The 17,615-nt window shown below is 45.0% G+C and overlaps 1 protein-coding gene across 3 annotated transcripts in view; it reads left to right on the top strand.

Moving 5' to 3' along the window:
• Nucleotides 1-17,615, top strand: part of LOC121567890 (BCAS3 microtubule associated cell migration factor-like) — a 269,987-nt gene that overhangs the window by 28,940 nt on the left and 223,432 nt on the right. For 2 of the 3 annotated variants that reach the window (XM_041878248.2, XM_041878250.1), the window contains exons 8-12: nt 10,138-10,245; nt 10,339-10,415; nt 13,444-13,520; nt 14,115-14,198; nt 16,054-16,227. In XM_041878248.2, the coding sequence (XP_041734182.1) occupies nt 10,138-10,245; nt 10,339-10,415; nt 13,444-13,520; nt 14,115-14,198; nt 16,054-16,227 (520 nt within the window). The remainder of the gene's footprint in view (nt 1-10,137; nt 10,246-10,338; nt 10,416-13,443; nt 13,521-14,114; nt 14,199-16,053; nt 16,228-17,615) is intronic. The other variant, XM_041878249.1, reaches the window with a different exon arrangement.

Below are 17,615 nucleotides of genomic sequence, written 5' to 3'. Positions count from 1 at the left end.
ATCTTTTAATTATTTTTTAATACTGAAATATCACATTTACGTAAGTATTCAGACCTTTTACTCAGTACTTTGTTGAAGCACCTTTGGCAGCGATTACAGCCTCGAGTCTTCTTGGGTATGACGCTACAAGCTTGGCACACCTGTATATGGGGAGTTTCTCCCATTGTTCTCTGCAGATCCTCTCAAGCTCTGTCAGGTTGGATGGGGAGCGTTGCTGCACAGCTATTTTCAGGTCTCTCCAGAGATGTTAGATCGGGTTCAAGTCCGGGCTCTGGCTGGGCCACTCAAGGACATTCAGAGACTTGTCCCGAAGCCACTCCTGCGTTGTCTTGGCTGTGTGCTTAGGGTTGCTGTCCTGTTGGAAGGTGAACCTTCGCCCCAGTCTGAGGTCCTGAGCGCTTTGGAGCAGGTTTTCATGAAGGATCTCTCTGTACTTTGCTCCGTTCATCTTTGCTTCGATCCTGACTAGTCTCCCAGTCCCTGCTGCTGAAAAACATCCCCACAGCATGATGCTGCCACCACCATGCTTCACCGTAGGGAGGGTGACAGGTTTCCTCCAGAAGTGACACTTGGCATTTAGGCCAAAGAGTTCAACCTTGGTTTCATCAGACCAGATAATCTTGTTTCTCATGGTCTGAGAGTCTTTAGGTGCCTTTTGGCAAACACCACGCGGGCTGTCGTGCCTTTTACTGAGGAGTGACTTCAGTCTAGCCACTCTACCATAAAGGCCTGATTGGTGGAGTGCTGCAGAGATGGTTGTCCTTCTGGAAGTTTCTCCCATCTCCACAGAGGAACTCTAGAGCTCTGTCAGGGTGACCATTGCTCCCTGACCAAGGCCCTTCTCCACCGATTGCTCAGTTTGGCCGGGCAACCAGCTCTAGGAAGAGTCTTGGTTGTTACAATCTTCCATTTAAGAATGATGGAGGCCACTGTGTTCTCGGGGACCTTCGATGTTGCAGACATTTTTTGGTACCCTTCCCCAGATCTTTGCCTCGACACAATCCTGTCTTGGCGCTCTATTGACAATTCCTTCGACCTCATGGCTTGGTTTTTGCTCTGACATCCACTGTCATCTGTGGGACCTTATACAGACAGGGTGTGCCTTTTCAAATCATGTCCAATCAATTGAATTTACCACAGGTGGACTCCAATCAAGTTGTAGAAACATATCAAGGATCATCAATGGAAACAGGATGCTCCTGAGCTGAATATCGAGTCTCATAGCAAAGGGTCTGAATACTTATGTAAATAAAGTATTTCTGTTTTTTATTTTTAATACATTTGCAAACATTTCTAAAAACCTGTTTACACTTTTGTATTGTGTGTAGATTGCTGAGGATTTGTATTTATTTAATCCATTTTAGAATAAGGCTGTAACGTAACAAAATGTGGAAAAAGTCAAGAGGTCTGAATACTTTCCGAAGGCACTGTATATATATATATATATTTGTACACATACATATATAGCCCCTTATCTTGGCACAAAACTACTTCCATACTTCCATTAATTTGTATGGGTTACCTTTAGACAAGTCCCGCGACACTTGTGGGGGTCGTAGAGCAAAACGGAGAATACCATCCTGTTCGCGAGAGTCTCCCCTTTGGTCATATTCGTTTGTAGGCCAAACCGTTTGGATGCTACTGACGTCTTTGTGAGAAGACCAATCTTCGGGATTTCTTCTGGTCTGACAAACAGCGCTGTAGCTCTGCCACTTTCCACCTCAGATGCAGAAGGTCGACATATGTGGATTGAGATGCAGCCCATGCAAAAAACGATATCTCTAGCTTAAACTGACAGATTTTAATGGGTATTTTTTTATTATGTTACTTAGGTTGAAGCACCGGTGCGCCAATAGACTCTAGGGGTTGACCAAGGGATTTTTGGAAGCGCAGACACACACACACACACACAGACGATGAAATGTGTTTCCAATATGCTTGTTGGTGGTGAAGGTACAGTACTGAATGAGGAGGAAATGTATTTCTGACAGTGCTGCAGACATGGAGCTGTGGTTGAACTTTTTACCCTAATTACTTTCCCGCTAATGCCCGCGGCGTGCCGGAATCACAGGCCCCCTCCCCGCCCCCCCGAGCTGCCTCTGATGTGGCCAGGGTTTGTTGTGTGTTGAGGGTTGAGTTCGACAGAGGAGGAGGGGAGAGGGGGAGTGAGAAAGCGGGATAGTTGGTTGGGGAGAGAGCGGGAGAAAGAGATGGAGGGGTGGTCAGAGAGAAGGAAACTTAGGGAATATTGTGACAGAATTTGTCTATTTTCTTCCAGTACCACCTACCTCACTTGATGCTTATGAAATATAGTAATTGTTTTCATGTGCATGTGTGTAGAAATAACTGTTATAAATCTATGACTCACCAGTCTGATCTCAGTCCAAAGATTAGTTCTACCAATTTGTCCAGGCTTTATTTGTAACATGTTTCTCAAAACACCACTACGTGAGATCAATTCCAATAGCAAGGCTCTTCCCTTAAGGAAAGAAAAACACAAGAAAACATTGCTGCCTCTTCTTTGTATGTTTTTTTTCTTTCCCCAAAAATATTTTCACTGACAAGTGTCAGTTTAGTCAGCATTTAACCCCTTGTACTACAGGTATTTTCACCTATATGGTTCACACGTAGTGTATGCACATCCAACAATTTCCCAGATGTAGGATATAGATATGAAAGAAATATAAATACTCTCTAGTCTTGGTCACTGTTGTATAATATGCACCCGTAGGCTTATACAGTTGAAGTCGGAAGTTTACACACACTTAGGTTGGAGTAATTAAAACTAGTTTTTCAACCACTCCACAAATTTCTTGTTAACAAACTATAGTTTTGGCAAGTCGGTTAGGACATCTACTTTGTGCATGACACAAGTAATTTTTCCAACAATTGTTTACAGACAGATTATTTAACTTATAATTCACTGTATCACAATTCCAGTGCGTCAGAAGTTTACATACACTAAGTTGACTTTGCCTTTAAACAGCTTGGAAAATTCCAGAGAATGATGTCATGGCTTTAGAAGCTTCTGATAGGCTAATTGACATCATTTGAGTCAATTGGAGGTGTACCTGTGGATGTATTTCAAGGCCTACCTTCAAACTCAGTGCCTCTTTGCTTGACATCATGGGAAAATAAAATAAAATTGTAGACCTCCACAAGTCTGGTTCATCCTTGGGAGCAATTTCGAAACGCCTGAAGGTACCACGTTCATCTGTACAAACAATAGTACGCAAGTAAGGAGTACCACTCAGGAAGGAGACGCGTTCCTAGAGATGAACGTACTTTGGTGCGAATAGTGCAAATCAATCCCAGAACAACAGCAAAGGACCTTGTGAAGATGCTGGAGGAAACAGGTACAAAAGTATCTATATCCACAGTAAAACGAGTCCTATATCAACATAACCTGAAAGGCCGCTCAGCAAGGAAGAAGCCACTGCTCCAAAACCGCCATAAAAAAGCCAGACTATGGTTTGCAACTGCACATGGGGACAAAGATCGTACTTTTTGGAGAAATGTCCTCTGGTCTGATGAAACAAAAATAGAACTGTTTGGCCATAATGACCATTGTTATGTTTGGAGGAAAAAGGGGGAGCTTGCAAGCCGAAGAACACCATCCCAACCGTGAAGCACAGTGGCTAGCAGAATCATGCTGTGGGGGTGCTTTGGTGCAGGAGGGACAGGTGCACTTCACAAAATAGATGGCATCATGAGGAAGGAAAATGATGTGTATATATTGAAGCAACATGTCAAGACATCAGTCAGGAAGTTAAAGCTATGTCGCAAATGGGTCTTCCAAATGGACAATGACCCCAAGCATACTTCCAAAGTTGTGGCAAAATGGCTTAAGGTCAACAAAGTCAAGGTATTAGAGTGGCCATCACAAAGCCCTGACCTCAATCCTATAGAAAATCTGTGGGCAGAACTGAAAAAGCATGTGCAAGCAAGGAGGCCTACAAACCTGACTCAGTTACACCAGCTCTGTCAGGAGGAATGGGCCAAAATTCACCCAACTTATTGTGGGAAGCTTGTGGAAGGCTACCCGAAACGTTTGACCGAAGTTAAACAATTTAGAGGCAATGCTACCAGATACTAATTGAGTGTATGTAAACTTCTGGCCCTCTGGGAATGTGATGAAAGAAAGAAAAGCTGAAAATATTCATTATCTCTACTATTATTTTGACATTTCACATTCTTAAAAGAAAGTGGTGATCCTAACTGACCTTAGACAGGGACTTTTTACTAGGATTAAATGTCAGGAATTGTGAAAACTGAGTTTAAATGTATTTGGCTAAGGTGTATGTAAACTTCCAACTTCAACTGTAGTTTATTGCACTGAAAGCCATTGGTTGATATCTAGGCGGTCTGTGGCCCGGGTGGCATCCCTAGTCTCAGGGCACTCTGTCCCTGTCTCCTCAGCCTCTTAGCCCTGCCAGCTGAGACTCCAGGGACCAGGCCCAGGCTGTATTTGTTTAGCGTTTCCACAGCTTGTAATTGTCTGTTCGTATTCAGGGAGCTCGTAAAGGGGCTCACCTCTGAGCTGCAGTCGGAAACGTGGTGACGTCCCCCTCCTTGTAAATGCATTTATTTGCTCGCTTTTTAATTCCCCTTTAAGGCTTCCCCAGTTCCCCTGCTCTCTAGCCCACTGCAGCCCGCCACATGAAGTGTGTGGTTTTTATCCATCGGTTCCGCTCAGGTTCATAAAATAATAACCTTCCCGGTTCCGTCGACCAGAAGCCAGACGTTCCCTCCCGGAGAAAAAATGCAAGCCCAGCTCACAGCGCCGTCGTGTTGGAGTTAAAATAACAGATGTTAAAGACGTCTTTCATACAGAAAAAAACCCCTCTAGTGATTTAAATGCGTCTGACATAATGTACATAATAACTATTGTAAACTGACGTGTTGCTAAAATTAAGACTCTTCCCCGGTTGTAAAAGTCACATAGCCGTTCTGTTGTGAATACATTATCCAAAATGGTACAGTAGCTAGTCTATAGCCGGCCAGGCAAAACAGAGCTTTGCTTTGCTGGACGGTCAAGACAGAATCATGGTGTCATCCCAAATGGCACCCTATTCTCTATATAGTGCACTACTTCTGACCAGGGCCCATAGGGCTCTGGTCAAAATTAGTGCACTATATAGGGAATAGGGTGCCATTTAGGAAGCACATGTCTGTTTTACAGGCTTGCCCAGTGGCCATTTGAGGGGGAGATAGATGGATGTAGCAGGTGTGGCTCTCTTTCTGGCTGCTTTACAGCCTACTACCCAGTAATTAGCAGAGTCATTTAGGATGACTGTTATATGAGGGAAACCCTTCATGTTAGAAGGGTTGTGAAGTCGACATGGGCCAAGACCAACCGTTTCCACTCCAGCAGGCTTAGACTCTCCTCCAGAGGTCATGGCGGTTGCCTCAGCAGTGTGTGTGTGTTCCTCTATTTCCGTGTGTGTGTGTGTGTGAATGCACGTGCTTAAAGACACAATCTCAACCTTTTATGATTTTACAATATCTTCTCTCTCTCCCAACCGCTTCAGTCTCCTTCCCTCTCTCAGCATCAATTCAGACCCAAAAGGCCAATCCCAGTAAATAGTAATTGACACATTGATCTCATAGGCCATAATAACAGTCCTATTACTGAGGCGGAGGATGGCGCTCAGTGTCACCTTAACATGTTACTGGACTGACATCTAGCCCTGATCAATGATAATGATGATTTAGCCTGGCTTTCAACCCACGCCTCCGCGGCCCAAGCACCAGGAAATCACATTACAGCTGACCCTGCCTTGCCTCCATTAGCACACCGCCATTTGTTAAAATACTGCCCAGGCCAAAACAATTCAACCGGGGGCCATTTTGATTCTGTAATAGAGGGACGGGCGGGCCATCATCATTGTTCCCATGAGTGAATCAATCCGGGCGCCTGTTATTTCGTAAAAAGCATTTGGATTAGATTGATCTGACCCCGGTGATAATGCTGAAATCGATGGAGGAGCTGCCAGAAAACAAGTTAGGAGAAGTTATATTTTTCTATTAATCTCAATTTTTGTACTCAGATTGGTAATGCTATCCTTGCTGTACCAGAGAGTATCATAATATGCCTTGATCTCCTAGTGTAATGTCTGCAGCAGATCAGTATTAGGTCCGGCTCCTATGGACAACTGAATGGAGATCACCCAAAACTCTTAAAGTGTCACCTCCTTTGTCTTCCCCATTGCCTCTTACAGGAAATTACAGGGGAATGCACACACTTTGACATGCACACAGAACGTCAGACACTCCCGCTGGCACACTCACCAGACGCTCGCACACAGACAGACACACATGGACACTATGTCTCTGGCTGGGCTGAGAGATCTGAGGGCTCCCATGGCGCCGGAGCTGCGGCTGAATGTCCAGCCGCTGGCTTGGGAAACTTTCCTCAACAGCCAGAGAGAGAGTGAGTGTGTGTTGGGTGTTGCCGCTGGCTGTGTCAGTGGGTGTGTGGAGCTGTGTTCGTGTCAGCGGCGTCTGCCCCGGCTCTGTGGAGTGGTGCTGCATACACGCACACACTAATCCCCTTGATCAAGGGGTGAGCGTCCTTTTAGGGAGTGGACAGCGGTAGCGTCCAAAGTAGTGCACTACATGGGGAATAGGGTGTCATTTGAGACACAGATGCTTTTTCCCCTAGAAGATACTCTAGGCGTGATGCAAATTGTCTTTTGAAATCTTATTGATGATGTTATTAAATATTTTGAGACAGGGGGTAGTAGTGTGTTAGAAGCTCATGAAGTCACTATGGAATAGGGACTAGGCATTGTTTCTGGACAAGACGTACATGTAACTGCCAAAATAAAGGAAACGCCTTAATAGGGCGTTGGGCCACCATGAGCTGCCAGAACAGCTTCAATGTGTTTTTGTCTGGAACTCTGTTGGAGGGATGCGACACCATTCTTCCACGTCAAATTCCATCATTTGGTGTTTTGTTGATGGTGGTGGAAAATGCTGTCTCAGGCGCCGCTCCAGAATCTCCCATAAATGTTCAACTGGGTTGAGATCTGGTGACTGAGACACACACCCTTTAAACCCTATGCTCCTTTTGAGACCCCACATTCAAAGTCACAGATCTCTTCTTCTAGCCAGTAGTGCTGAGCGATTTAACCGAAATTTTGGTTTTTAAACAACTAATTGACTGATGTCGGTTCAATTATTTGAATTCCATTTCATTCTTTTTTTTTCTGTGAGCTCAATGCGCACATAACAGTTTCTCTAGAGAGAAATCAGATCCAGCCTGAACTGTGCGATGTGGTAGGGAGTTGTAGTTTCCAACAGGCCAATATTCTACATAGTTTAGCGCCTAAAACATGGTAATTAACTACAATGACCGTAATCCATTGCACATCTACTTGTCCAGATTATTTTACGCCTGCTACTGAAGAGAGAAGAATGTGCGATTGTGAGGGGTTATAGAGAGCAGCTGTTGCTTCGCAAGGTATCTCTACCTGAAAATACATATCTAAGTGATTGATGGTATTCAGCAGTCATAAAATTATGCCTTATTTACTTTGAAGAACTACAAAATAGTGATTTTGTCAGACAGCATAGGCAGCAGCTCTATAGAGATGAGAGGATGACTTGGATTGAAATAATAATGTCATCAAATAAAACGTAATATACACAACTGAAATATTTTATTAAAGTAATGATGAATAATAATAATAATATAATAATAATAATAATAATGAATAAATAATGGCAGTAATGGGCAGTCACTACCATCATGGGACTTTTATTAATTGTTTTATTCTGTGTTACAGCATTCAACCCACATAATGCATAGGGCATTTAATGTAAAAATAATAATAATCGAAACCAAAATCGAAAACCGTAATTCTTTTTTAATAATTGAAACGAAACAGACCTCAAAATGCACTAATCACTCACCACGACTAGGCACGGTAGCCAAAATAATGGACAACTGGGCATTTTTATACATGACCCTAAGCATGATGGGATGTTAATTGCTTAATTAACTCAGGAACCACACCTGTGTGGAAGCACCTGCTTTCAATATACTTGGTAACCCTCATTTACTCAAGTGTTTCCTTTATTTAGGCAGTTACCTGCATGTCTCCCCTTATGTCTGCAACAGGACTAAATGAGTGTTTTTGTACTACCCAGTCCCCAGGCAGACATGGGGCTAGAACATCGCACAGCCTGAGTTCACAAACACTAATACTGTTTGGCATTTGCTTTAGCGACAAGACTCAATATAGCCAGTCTACACACGGCTAACACGAACCAACATCAGTTAAACAAGGGCCATGTCTACTGACCAAGAGAGAGGACAAGGAAAAGAGAGCAGGAGAGAGAACAACCTTGAGAGAGGGGAGAGAAAGAGAGAGAGGGGAGAGAAAGAGAGAGAGGGGAGAGGGAGAGAGAACAACCTTGAGAGAGAGGGAGAGAGAACAACCTTGAGAGGGAGAGAGAACAACCTTGAGAGAGGGGAGAGAAAGAGGGAGAGAGCAAGGGAGAGAGAAAGGGAACAAGAGAGTGTGAGACCGACTGAATTAGAGAGAGAATGAGACAACAAGATCGAGAAGAAGCGATAGAGAACGACAAAAGGAGAGGGCGAAAAAGAGAGCGGTGCAGGCAGACTGTCTTCTCTCATCGGCTCCATTCTAAGATTCCCTCATTGGAAGAATTATGACAAATTAAACCCTCTCCGGTTCTCCATGGCTGCGACTCAGGGCTATCAAGTAGCACATGGACAGTCCCTGCAGCTTTTTACCATTCAACTCTCCCATAAGTGTTTCCATGTTCCCGGCGCTTTGCGGCCAGTTTAAGATGTCTTGGCTGCTTTGTGATGGCCTGATGTGTGCATATTTTGAAATGGGGTAATTTTCTCAACGGTTCGGCCACAGTATTTCATCCACTGTTTGCATCTGTCAGAGAGAGGTCTGAATGGAAGGAGCATATATTTTCCAGCATAAAGAAGAGAAAGTAGTGGCCTGTTGGTTGGTCTGTCGGTTGGTTTGAGTGATTGGGAATGCAGGCGGACATGACAATCTTATTGACACGTGGAGCCCAGTGCTGGTCAGTGGAGTAGAAGTAGTGCTGCAGGAGATGGGATCGGACTTTCGTATTCATAGCTTTTTGTGTTAGTAGGCTAGGTTGACAGAAGATCTCTTAGATTTATGGTGTAGGTAGGTTAATCTCCTCTGAAATTGTAAACAGTTACAGTGAAAATGGTATAGTAAATACTCTACAGCAGGGTTCTTCAATTCCGGTCCTGGAGGGCCGAAACACTTCTGTTTTTTATTTCTACCTGGTAGTTAATTGCACTCACCTGGTGTCCCAGGTCTGAATTAGCCCCTGATTAGAAGGAGAGGATGAAAAACAGAGGTGTTTCGGCCCTCCAGGACCGGAATTGAAGAACCCTGCTCTACAGACTTAACTTTTTATAGGAAGAGGATAAAAAAATACAACAGAGTAAATAGCCTGCTGAAATCAAACAACCCCAATGGGAGGGGGAGGGGGAGGAGGAGGGGGAGGGGGAGGAGGAGGAGGAGGGCGAGTGTCACACCCTGGCTCTGGGACTCTTTATGTTGAGCCAGGGTGTGTTCATTCTGTGTGTTCATTTTCTATGTTGGGTATTCTAGTTTGTTTGATTCTATGTTTGACGATGTGACTCCCAATCAGAGGCAACGAGTGTCAGCTGTTTGCTGGTTGTCTCTGATTGGGAGCCATATTTAAACTGTATGTTTTCCCTTGGGGGTTGTGGGTTTTTGTTCCTTATTCGGTCAGTGTAACCGTGGACTTCACGAGTCGTGTTTTGTTTGTATTTAGTACTTTAATTAAATAAAGTCATGTTCGTTTCACACGCTGCGCCTTGGTCTACTCTCCTTTACGACGATCGTGACAGCGAGGAGGAGGAGGGGATGAGAGAATTGTGTAAATCCCCAGTGGCCTGGGCTCTCTCGCGTTTGATCTTCACTTACAGCTTTTGAAAACTGTCTCTGATTACCCTGGTGTGTGTATTGGTCCATGTGTGATTAAAATATTTTACTCATGACTCACAAGTCCAAGCATCTGTATGATGTTGAAAATATCTGTCTGTTTCGTACTGAATGTTTGAAATAAAAGCTGTGTTTCTGTGCCTAGGACCAGCCCCCCATACTGCTGTGTGGACCTGTACTCTCTGAGGACAGGGGAGATGGTCAAGTCCATCCAGTTCAAGACGCCCATCTATGACCTACACTGCAACAAGGAGTACGTACAGCATCATCACTTTTTGCATTCGTATAAATGTATTGCAGTATTATGTTATATGAAAATCACATACTATTTGTAATTTTCTTGTAGGATTCTAGTTGTCGCCCTGCAGGAGAAGATTGCTGCGTTCGACAGCTGCACCTTCACCAAAAAGTTCTTTGTTACAAGTAAGGAGCTGGGACTGGGTGTGCATCCTAAATGGCACCCTATTCCCTACATAGTGCACTACTTTTGAACAGAGCCCTATGGGACCTGGTCAAAAGTAGTACACTATATAGTGGATAGGGTGCCATTTAGGATATACCTGTGAATTTGGCCACTTTAGATTATAAGGCTTTGATGTATGTGTTAATGTTGAACCAGATGATGACACACTCATGGACGATTGTTTTCCTTGTGGCTTTGATCAATAGCTCTTTAAAAGCAGGAATTCCTCTCTGATTATACTTCACACATTGTTCTTATCACCACACGCGCGCACACACACACACACACACACACACATATGCATGCACGCTCACTCGCACACATATACAGATACACACACTAGACCAGTGGATACAGCGATTAGTGCCCACAGATGCATCTACTCTTCAGTGAAATCAATGGACATATCATCTTGGGACAGATGCTCTGTCTCTCCTGTGTCTCTCTCTGTGCACATCTGTGAGAACACCGAAGCGATATAGCCACCCACTAACAGTTATATAGCACAAACACACAGAGCCCAGTCATGTAACACATCAGCTTTTTCCACACAAACATCCCACCACCAAAAGATAAGCAAGTCTGTCACGCTGGCATCACCCAGCCCAAACAACCAACTGAAGACAGATACTGACAGCTTTTACCCTGCGATTCACAAACCACCATGCCTCCTCAATGAGCACAACGTCTAGAACAAGTCTTTGAAACAGGTCTAAACTGTTTTCACTGAAACTTAATGGTAGAGCAGGCAGGAGCCCCTCTGGTAGCTTAACACATATCAACATCTCTGAGTATGTTTATAGCATGTTTACAACTCCTGGTTGTAACCTCAACATCATACAGTTACACTACCTACCTAGGTTGTGTTCAGAAGGCACTGAAGGGGAGAAAACATTTTGAAACGGAGTGAAACTGGTAGGTACCATACTACTATCTGAACTTGTACAAGAAGACCGCTCATTTGGTTGTTTTGCTAATTTGTGCCCAACTGAACATGACCCCTGGACAGTGCAGGATGACATGAAACAGTATATGTAACAAGGCCATTGCTGCCTGCAGACAATAAACAAACTGCTGTTAGGAGAATAGGGTCTTAATGCGTTGTCTGGTCGGCCTGCCTTTCCTCTCCATGTCTGGCTGGCAGGGCCACAGGACAAGGAGTATAGACAATCATTGTTAATCGCTCTTAATGATGCTTCCTCCTCGTAAAATGGAAACGTCTTTGGGGAGGAAGAGGAGCAACACAGACGTCCTGTAATGTGGGGTGTTTTTAGTTGTTGCTTGTCTTTAGAGTGGTGTGGACTGTGGAGTGGGGAGGAGGTTAGTTAGGCCTGTCTGTGTGGGGATGTGAGGTTGGGTTGGTGATTCCCCTTTTTCTCCCTACATTTATTTCATCTTTCCTACTTCGGCCCTCTGCTTTTTCTCTTTCCTCTGTTCTTTTCAGCCTTTTCCCCTCTCCCTTACTCTCCCTCTATTCTCTCTCTGTATCATTTCCTCTCCTCCCCCTTCCTCTCCTTTCTTCCTTTCTTTTCTCTTTTACAATCTTGTCTCGTCTTCTCTTCTCCCTCTCCTCTGTTCCTTTTTTCTCTCTTTTCCTCTCTCATCTCCTCCCCCTCTCTCCACACAGGATGTGTCAGACACGTTGTCTCACAGCCTGGGCTGAGTGGGTCGCTCTCCCCCAGCCTTGGCGAGCCAACAAAAGGCTGTAGCATTGTGGCTTACCTCAAGTCCTATTCACCCCGTGCCTCCCAGCCTCGACTCTTCTGAACACTAAATTACTGTCTGACTCCATCTCATCTGCACCCTGAGCACTACATTATGTCAGCCAAACCTCTCTCCCCTTGCCTCCATGCACTCACATGACCTCATTGGTGTGTGTGTATGTGCTTGTGTTTGTACGTGTCTGCATATGAGATGTGTATTTGTACTGGTGTGTCTGTTTGTGTGTCTGTGTGTGTGTCTGTTTGTGTGTCTGTGTGTGTGTGTGTGTGTGTGCGAACAAGCTTATTTGTCCCAATTGCTCTCTACATGCATTTATGGCAGTATCCATCATGACTCCCTCTCTGTTTACAGACATGTTTGTGAGTAGTGGTGAATCCTGTGTGATGGTGGAAGTGCTGTGGCTAAAGCAAATACCTTGAGTGTTTGCTTTAGCCTAGCTGGAGTGCCAGACGGGCAGGGTAGGATATTTTGGAACTAATATATTGGTATATCAAGCCAGACAAGCTTAATCAAGCCCAGATAACGTTTTTGAAATAATTTCAAATAGTATTTGAACCCAGGTCTGGTGCTGTGTGGCTATTGACTCCAGTGTGTGTGTGTGCGTGCTTGTATTTAGTTAATTATTACTCATCATCATGTCTACTGTGACATGACTGTTTACATCAACATCTGTGTGAGTGGGTGGACACATTTGTTCTAGTTTATACTGATGGCTGATCCGCTTATGAATTTATGGGCCGTTTGTCCTCATCTTCTGTATTTGTATTTGCGCTGAGCTTTTGAGTGTGTGTGTTTGTGTTTCTTTTTACTTAGAGCCACATTATGACCTAATGGATTCTGTGGCACCCAATAAAGTGGGGACTGCTCCTGTCTAGATTGACTGGCAGACACACTGATCCCTATGGGAACTACTAAAGCAAGCACACACACAGTGATCCACTTTCCCCTCTCAAACACATTAAGGCTTTAAGAGAGACCGAGACACTCTCGGAGGAGAGGGATTCTGACTCCTAAAGCAAATATCCACAGCAGCATTATCAGCATTCACTGTTTCACAACTTCTAAAAGGGAACATGTTGAAGATAGGTTTTTTTGTTGATACGCAGTCATGATTTTACGCCTTGATTGGTATATATCGAATGTTTTTTGTGTGACTGTGTTGTGTCAGCCTCAATTGTGTATCCAATTTGTCCTGCGGCTAAAGGGTATGGGAAAAAGTATGGATTCCACCTTCAATAACTGTATGTTTCCTCCTGTGTCTCTCAGGCTGCTTTCCCTGTCCGGGCCCCAACCTAAACCCCATAGCACTGGGAGGACGCTGGCTAGCCTACGCTGAGAATAAGGTAGGACACACACACACACACTGAATATATACACACACACACACACACACACTGAATATACACACACACACACACACACACACACTGAATATACACACACACCCATCCGTCACGCATGTACTTATCACAACACCATATTTACAATCCTCCAAAATGCATTTTTTAATCTCTCAGTACAACTCATTCCAAGAAGAGACCACTAGAAATGATAACATCTGAAAACCAACAGATGTAGGTTTTTTATGTCCATTTAATAGGATTTTTGTATTTTCCAAAAGCAAGTCCACTCTACGCACTCTTGCAATACATTTAATGGATAATTGTGTCTGGTAGTTTTCTGATTACGCTCGGCCAATCAAGTAATTGACAGATGGGTCACTGACTACTATAAGCTATTCTGTTCCTTAAGAATAGAGTAGCTCTGGGATGGATGGGTGGATTCCAAGAAATAGACAGTGGGATAGGATAGTTTTTTAATGTGCTGCCCCTCATATTCTGTTCCTGGTTGGCCTCAGGTGCAGGAGGAGGATGATAATGTATTTCTTATCTATGTTTTTCTCTGTCTGTCTGTCTCCCTCTCTGTCTCCCCCCCAGTTGATCCGGTGTCACCAGTCTCGAGGCGGTGCCTGCGGGGACAATGCCCAGTCTTACACAGCTACAGTCATCAGCGCTGCTAAAGTAAGTCAAACATACACATTCACACCTCCCTCCACCCCAGTGGTTGAAATAAAATCATTTGTAAATGATTTCGAAGTGATATAGGATCTACCCTGGCTTTCCCCTGTGAGTCAGACACCGTTATGAGACTCTATATCATAACCATGACACAGGCCTTGAGAGTCTATGAGCATCTTAACTCATTTCTATGGTCCCTGTGTGTGTGTCTATAGGGGGTTCCATCCTGTACTGTATACTGTACCGCAATATGGGACACAGCCCCTGTAATACTCCTCTCAGCTGGAGAGCACCACCAGGCTACGCTACGCTAACTGCTAAGCCCTTTGATACCAAGTTGAATTTATACCCCTCCGCTCTGTTGATGTAGCATCTAAGCTAACCCGCGCTACTAGCCTAGCGCAGCACTCTCCCCATATGGTTCCAGTCTCCTGTCTTATCCAAGCCCCCAAAGGGGAACCCTAATTGATTTATGAAGACCCCTCGGGTCAGAGTTATTCCCATGGTCTCGCCCTCTCTCTCTCTCTCTCTCTCTCCCTCCCTCTCCCTAATGAGCGCTAACGGCTAGCGTGATAGAAGTCCCATTAACTGCTAATGGCGGTATGCATCAAAAAGAGCAGTGGCAGCAGCGCTAAAGTGTTAGCCTGGCTAGCGGAGGGAGGGGAAACGAGGTCAAGGGGGTCCCGATATGCAGACTGATTGTCTGCAGCCGCCGTTTAGAACTATATATTATAATCTCAATATTTTCACCCACGCCCCCACTCCTCCGGTCTACAACGCGACACAGACTGAGTGCTCCTGTCCAGAGACTTGGAAGGCGAGAGGGGGTGTAGAGGGAGCACTAAGGGGGAGTATTTCCTAGCCTTTTATAGGAAATAACATTTTATAACAGCGCATAATTCCAGCTGTATTATTATTATTCCTCATACTAATCACTGGAATGTAAACATAAAGCAAACCTGCTCATTGTCTTGACTGTGTGATGCTCTGCATCAGTGTGGCGTCTCCTCGCCAGGGTGTCTCAAACACACCTCTGTGGCCAGGGCCAGGCCAAGCTCAGAGAAATGGATAGTGCTGCTTAAGTGGAGTCTATCTCCCCGCTACACTGTCCTGAGCTAATGGAGTCAGTGTACTGTGTGTGTGTTGTGTGTGTGTTAGCGCAAAGGGGTCCCGGAGAACCTAATCAGGCATTCAGGCCAGGCAGCGCTGTCAATACCGCGTGGCGCCTCGCGTTTGTTGGGTCTATGAATCACACACTCCCTCACTTGGCGACTCCACCCAGCCCACTAACAGACTGGTGTGTGTGTAAATTGCTCGGAACCCCATCAATAATGAAACAGGGCATTTGGCTCCTAATTGATCAACACTAATGTGTTTTCTAATCACTGCAGTGTGAGGTTTTAGTGCTAGTCCAAACAGGAGCCATTGATCTGTGTCGGCCTGAGGGGGGAGACTGGGGAGTAGGGGGAGGGGGAGACGGGAGAAGAGACTGGTGGCAGACACTCGGCTCCTGCTGTTTCAGCACTCCACATCATCATCATCATCAGCAGCAGCAGCAGCTGATAGCATTGAGCAAATAGCCGGTCTCTCTCTCTCTCTCACACACATACGCATGCTCGTAGGCACGCGTAGACAGTCGCTCTATATTGATCAACACTCCTCTCCCAACTCCCCATAGTCAAACAGACATACTGGTGTCTTCTTTATTGGAAGTGTCTCTAGTCGGTTTATGACGACGAGCCCAATCTGATGTTTGTTTCCTGCTATTCTCCACCTCCCCCCTCTCTCTCTTCTTCTCCCCCCTCTTTATATGCGTCTCTCTCGCTCTACCTCCCCTTTCCCCTGCCGTTCTGGTTAGACCCTAAAGACTGGTCTAACCATGGTGGGAAAGGTGGTGACCCAGCTAGCTGGTACTCTACCCACTGGCACCCCCGACGAGGAGGGTGCTACCCCCCACAGCACCACCCGCCGAAGCCCCCATGCCCCCGGAGTCATCACTGTCATCGACACACACAACGTCGGAGAAGGACAGGTATGTGTGATCACTAAGTCATAGACCCTGGCTCTCCAACAGTGTTAAATCCCCTTCTGAAGTAACGGTAAGAAAATATACATGTTCTGCAACCAAAAATAGAAATGGAAGAAGGAATACTGCAAAAAATAGTTCTCACAATGTGGAGTTGAAAAAATGTTGTCGGAGAGGTACAGGTATTACTGTGTGTCTTAACCTTTGGGTTATGGACCATGGCTCCCCAAAAGTGTTAAATCACTTTCTGAAGTAATGTTGAAAAAGTGTAGAAAGCGAAACATACAGTGTACATCTTGGTTGGTTTTCATGTATGTAATAATCCTATAGGGGTTCTTGTTTGAACAATACTTCTCACCTGATAATAATGTCATCACTACCTTATAAACGGGCCCATCCTATCTCAGTAGACTGCCACTGGCTGCTAGATACATCATGGTAATGAGCCTCTTCCTGCTTTTGGCACAGGTCCCAGGTGAAGGCCAGGTCATAGAAATGAAATGATTTAACACAAAATAAAGAACCACATCAATTCTTCTTCTTTCAGTTACATACATCCACATCTTTTCTCAGCACAGCTGTTCTTAGTTTGCTCCAAACTGAACTATGTCTCTAGACATTCTCTCATCAGAGTGAGAAGTGTTTTTTACTGGTGCGTTGTGGGTAACCAGAAAACATTCCCAGGTGTCAGTTTCCTTGTAGAGGAGTGTCACATTTACTGGGCTACAGCCCTACATGTTTACACTTCTCACATACAAGGCCCTTTTACACACACACAAAGGTTACATCAGAACAGATTCTCTATCCTCTCTTCCCTCATACTCCCCTCCTCCTTTTTCTTGTCCTTTCTGACCTCAGTAAACACACCTTTGGGTTTTGTGGTGCGGTGAGAAACCTCCCAGGTTAAACCTTTTTTATCCTCTGCTAGAGCAAACACAGTTGCCCAGCAACCACACCCCCACACACTCACCTGACAGCACCTTAGGGCCTAAGGTGGGATTTATTTTGTTTGCTCAGTCATATTTTCACAGCTCGGCCTTCGCCACAGCGCCAGCTTTTTTTAAGCAGGGGGAGACTAAATGAATGCACTGCTCATCATCAGCAGTAACCTCACAAGATGCTTGTACTCCGTCCTCTATTTCTGCCACGCTCCTCTCTTCCTAGCTCCCTTAGTGGTAGTGAAAGGGTGCCTGTGTAATGCTCACACTATCATTGGCTATAGTATAAGGGGCAGTGCACTGTATGCCAGTGGTGTGTGTGGTGTGTGTGGTGTGTGTGGGTGTGTGCGTGCGCCTGGATGTGTGTGTGTGTGTACATGTACCCCAGTCTCCCGAGGGCTCCTCCAGACCGGGGCTAAAGCCCTCAGAAGCAGGTCTGCACTGTGTCACCAGCCA

The sequence above is a fragment of the Coregonus clupeaformis genome, chromosome 6 (assembly GCF_020615455.1).
Source record: "Coregonus clupeaformis isolate EN_2021a chromosome 6, ASM2061545v1, whole genome shotgun sequence".
In the NCBI taxonomy this organism is placed as follows: domain Eukaryota; kingdom Metazoa; phylum Chordata; class Actinopteri; order Salmoniformes; family Salmonidae; genus Coregonus; species Coregonus clupeaformis.
This window is presented reverse-complemented; position numbering and strand designations above follow the sequence as displayed.